Consider the following 3602-nt stretch of genomic DNA (forward strand, 5'->3'; position numbering starts at 1 on the left):
TTATATTTATATTTATATTTATATTTATATTTATATTTATATTTATATTTATATTTATATTTATATTTATATTTATTTTTATTCCAGTTTTAAACCGGGTTTTGTGCAACTTAGTTGCAAAAAAACCCTGATTTTTTTTGTAGAAAATACAAATAATTATACTGGAAGCTCTGGGAATCAAAATTTCCACAATAAATGATGGCACCTCTGTGCACAGCTCAGGAGAAACCTTTCCACAAAGCTCTTCTGAGCTACCTCACTGTGCTGGAACGATGAGGGCCATTCCTAAAAAAGGTCTTTGTTTTTCTACCATAAAGCAGCAGGACAGAATTGAAATCAGAGGTTCTACATCAGCACTTTGGGCTGGCTGAGCAAAGGACAAGGAGGAGAAAAGAACATTTCCATGGTACAAAAGCTGCTCCTTCAGGTGCCACCTTTCACAGGAGTTTAAAAATCCAAGAAATCATTTTTGTCTTATTTGTCAGGGATTGGGAAAATGATCTGGACAAGCCAAAGCATGGTGAGCTCAATAAAATTTTATTATGAGTGTGAGCTTGTCTGATTCCACTAAGAAATGGTGTTTTGAGCAGGGTGTGACCTCTGCAGAGCACAGAAAAAATCTGCACATCTTTGCCCTGCTCCAACAGCATTTTGTGTGCTGCACTTTCCATCTCGCTGCTCCCCAGGGAAAAAAATTGCTTTTCAGTATTTGAAATGTGTTGACATTTCAAATTACAACCCTCAGGCTGGGTGTACCCAGAGCCTCCTGCAGGACACACCTGCCTGGTTTCACCTGAATTCAAATTCAGGTCCTGCAGCCCTGGGGAAGGAGATTTCCCTGCAGATGAAGCTTCCCTGGGGAGTCCCCGGCACTTTTTCCCAGCAGTGAGGTCAGCAAGGGGCTGGACCTGGAGAGAAAGGGAATTCCCACGTGCCCAGGGCAGGTAATTCCCTGTCTCCAACAAAAATATCTCGCTCAGGGTCTGATCTGCGGTTAAAACTTTGGCAAACTCCCCTCTGCTCCAACCCACAGCAAGAAACAGAGGAGGGAATGAATTACAGGACACAGAAAGGTGTGTCCCAACCTAAAGATTGTTCCTAAAGCCTGGAACAAACATTTTCCCTGTTTCCACTTTCTGGGATGCTCCCAGCAGCCTGACATCTCCTCTTTCCACAGAGAAAATCAGCAAATCAGCACCACTAACAAAGCTCCACATCCAACCACAGCCTGAGCTGTCACAGCCCCAGGGGAAGGAGGAGATCGGAGCCATCCCCTGGAGAGAAGCCACACACAAAAAAAAAACCCCAGGATGTGACTTTGAGATGCCAAAATTTCCCTCTCTGTCCTTGCCTCTGCTGCTCACCTGGGTCATCTTGTCCACGGAGACAGGGATGCCATCGATGGTGAGGGGAGGCAGCTCCGAGTTGACCTCCTGAGGGGCCGGAGCGTGCTCGGCCAGCGCCGATTCCAGATCTTCCAGGATGGTGCTCTTGTACTTGCGTACCTGTGGGGAGTTGTTAGGCTCAGGTAAACAAGGTGAGCAGCAGCAGGAGAGGAGCAGGATGCAGCCACGTTCCCCAAGGTGCTGCAAAGAGGGGAACAGCTGGCAGGAAACGCCCAGAGGTCCTCGAGGCTCAGCCTTTGCTGATGAAACTTGAAGTAACACCGGCAAGGGAGGAATTTGGGGGATGAAAAGGTTCTGAAGCCAGAACTTTGTCATGGGCAGGGTCTGCAATAAGGTGCAGGAGCTGGCAGCAGAGCTGAGCTCAAACATGTTGTTTGGGGTTGTTTAGTCTGGAGAAAAGGGGGATCAGGGGGAATTTCTGGCTCTGCACAACTCCCTGCCAGGGGACAGCCGGGGGGGATTTGGGATCTTATCCCAGGGAACGGGGACAGGAGGAGAGGGAACGGCCTCAGGCTGGGCCAGGGGAGGCTCAGGGTGGGCAGCAGCAGGAATTTCCCCATGGAAAGGGTGGCCCTGGAAGTGCCCAGGGAGGTTTGGAGTGCCCATCCCTGGAGGTGTCCAAGGAAAGGCCGGAGGTGGCACCCGGTGCTCTGGGCTGGGGATTGGACTTGATGTCCCTGCTTGTCCAAGCTTGGACTTGATGATCCCAGAGGTCTTTTCCAGCCTCAGGGATTCTGGGATTCTGTGATGATGACCTGTTCCCTCTGATTTTTTAATCCAGGGTGTTCCCCCCTGGTGAGATGTTCCAGGCAGACATTCCTGCAGAGGAGAGAGAACCTCAGCGCTGCCCTCATGTCGGGGAATCACAGGAAAATTCAGGCTGGAAAAGATCTCTGAAATCACTGACTCAACCAGGTCCAGCACTGCATTCCATTAAACCTAAAAACTCTGTTTTCCAGGGTTTTTAACATGACTTTCAGATCCTCACCAGGCTTCTAGGACTGCCCTGAGCAGAACAAAATCTGCAGGGAAGGTGAGGAACTTCTTTCCTCGCTTTCCTAGGGACACCTACCACATTCTCCAAGGGTGCAGCACCGAATACTTTGAAGACAGGGTTGGGTTTGGAGGGTGAGATGCACAGGACGATGGCCTGCTGCCCCACTCTGGTGGTGTACTCATCCAGCGTGGCCCGGAGCTTCCTGAAACACGGGAAAAACAGGGAATGAGCTGAAAGCCCTGCAGAAACACAACCCCTGTTGAGTGCCAGCTCCTTTTCACAAAGCAGGTGAGAAACAGAGCCCCAGCTGCTCAGCTTGGCCACAGGTTGGGTTTATTCCTCCTCTCCACAGGCCTGCTGTGCTCCCTGCAGTCACCCAGCAGCTCAAATGTCAATTATTCTCCCTTCTCTCATTTTCTCACCGACGTAAAAAGAGAAATCACCAGAGCAGCAAAGCTGGGGCAGCAAGAGTCTGCACTTCCACTCTGTCCTAGTGACACAAAAATTGTGTTTTGCTGAATGATTCATCAAAAGAGGCCTGCAGACAGAGGCTGTTTTACATCCAGATCATAGCAGATCATCTCCTGGTCAATTTATTTCAATCTCCAGCACCAAAGTCCTCCTCAAACCAGATCTGGATGAATTCAAGCTGCAGGATAGGCAAGAGCTGGAAATATTGCAACAGCTCAGGACAGGAAACCCAGGTGTCCCAACACCTGCCCCACCAGCAGCTCCCTTCGGAATTAAAACGTTCCACTGGATATTTTCTGCCTCTTACTCCCTTTTAAGCAGTGCAAGAGTCAGAAATGGCAGAAACTCCAAAAATGAGAGAGAAGTAGCGTTTTCCTCACAAAAACTCCGTGAGGTGACAGCTCAGTCCCTGTCCTGGTCATTTCAGAAATGACTGAAATGAGTTTTTTGTTGCCAAAAAAGCACCTCCAGCTCTGATCCCACAGCCAGGGGTTTGAAATTTGACTCCCAGTGGGGTGAAAATCAAACACAAATGTGTGTGCAGCTGAACAGAGAGGGGAAAAAAAAGATGTTTTGTCATTATCTTGATGTAGCAAAATGAAGTAGTTGAGAGAAAGGAGAAGAAATTACTCCTTCACTGAGCAGTTTCTTTAAAAATAGATTGTGTGAAATATAATATAATATAATATAATATAATATAATATAATATAATATAATATAATATAATA

The 3602-nt window shown here is 47.6% G+C and overlaps 1 protein-coding gene across 7 annotated transcripts in view; it reads right to left on the reverse strand.

The window, feature by feature from the left end:
• The window catches only part of NRF1 (nuclear respiratory factor 1), a 38005-nt gene that overhangs the window by 29810 nt on the left and 4593 nt on the right, over positions 1 to 3602 (reverse strand). For all 7 annotated transcript variants that reach the window (XM_015629250.3, XM_033514612.1, XM_015629248.3 and 4 more), the window contains exons 3-4: positions 2479 to 2605; positions 1365 to 1505 (exon numbers count right to left, since the gene is read on the reverse strand). In XM_015629250.3, the coding sequence (XP_015484736.1) occupies positions 1365 to 1505; positions 2479 to 2605 (268 nt within the window). The remainder of the gene's footprint in view (positions 1 to 1364; positions 1506 to 2478; positions 2606 to 3602) is intronic.

This window comes from Parus major, chromosome 1A (assembly GCF_001522545.3).
Source record: "Parus major isolate Abel chromosome 1A, Parus_major1.1, whole genome shotgun sequence".
NCBI classification, from domain to species: Eukaryota; Metazoa; Chordata; class Aves; order Passeriformes; family Paridae; genus Parus; species Parus major.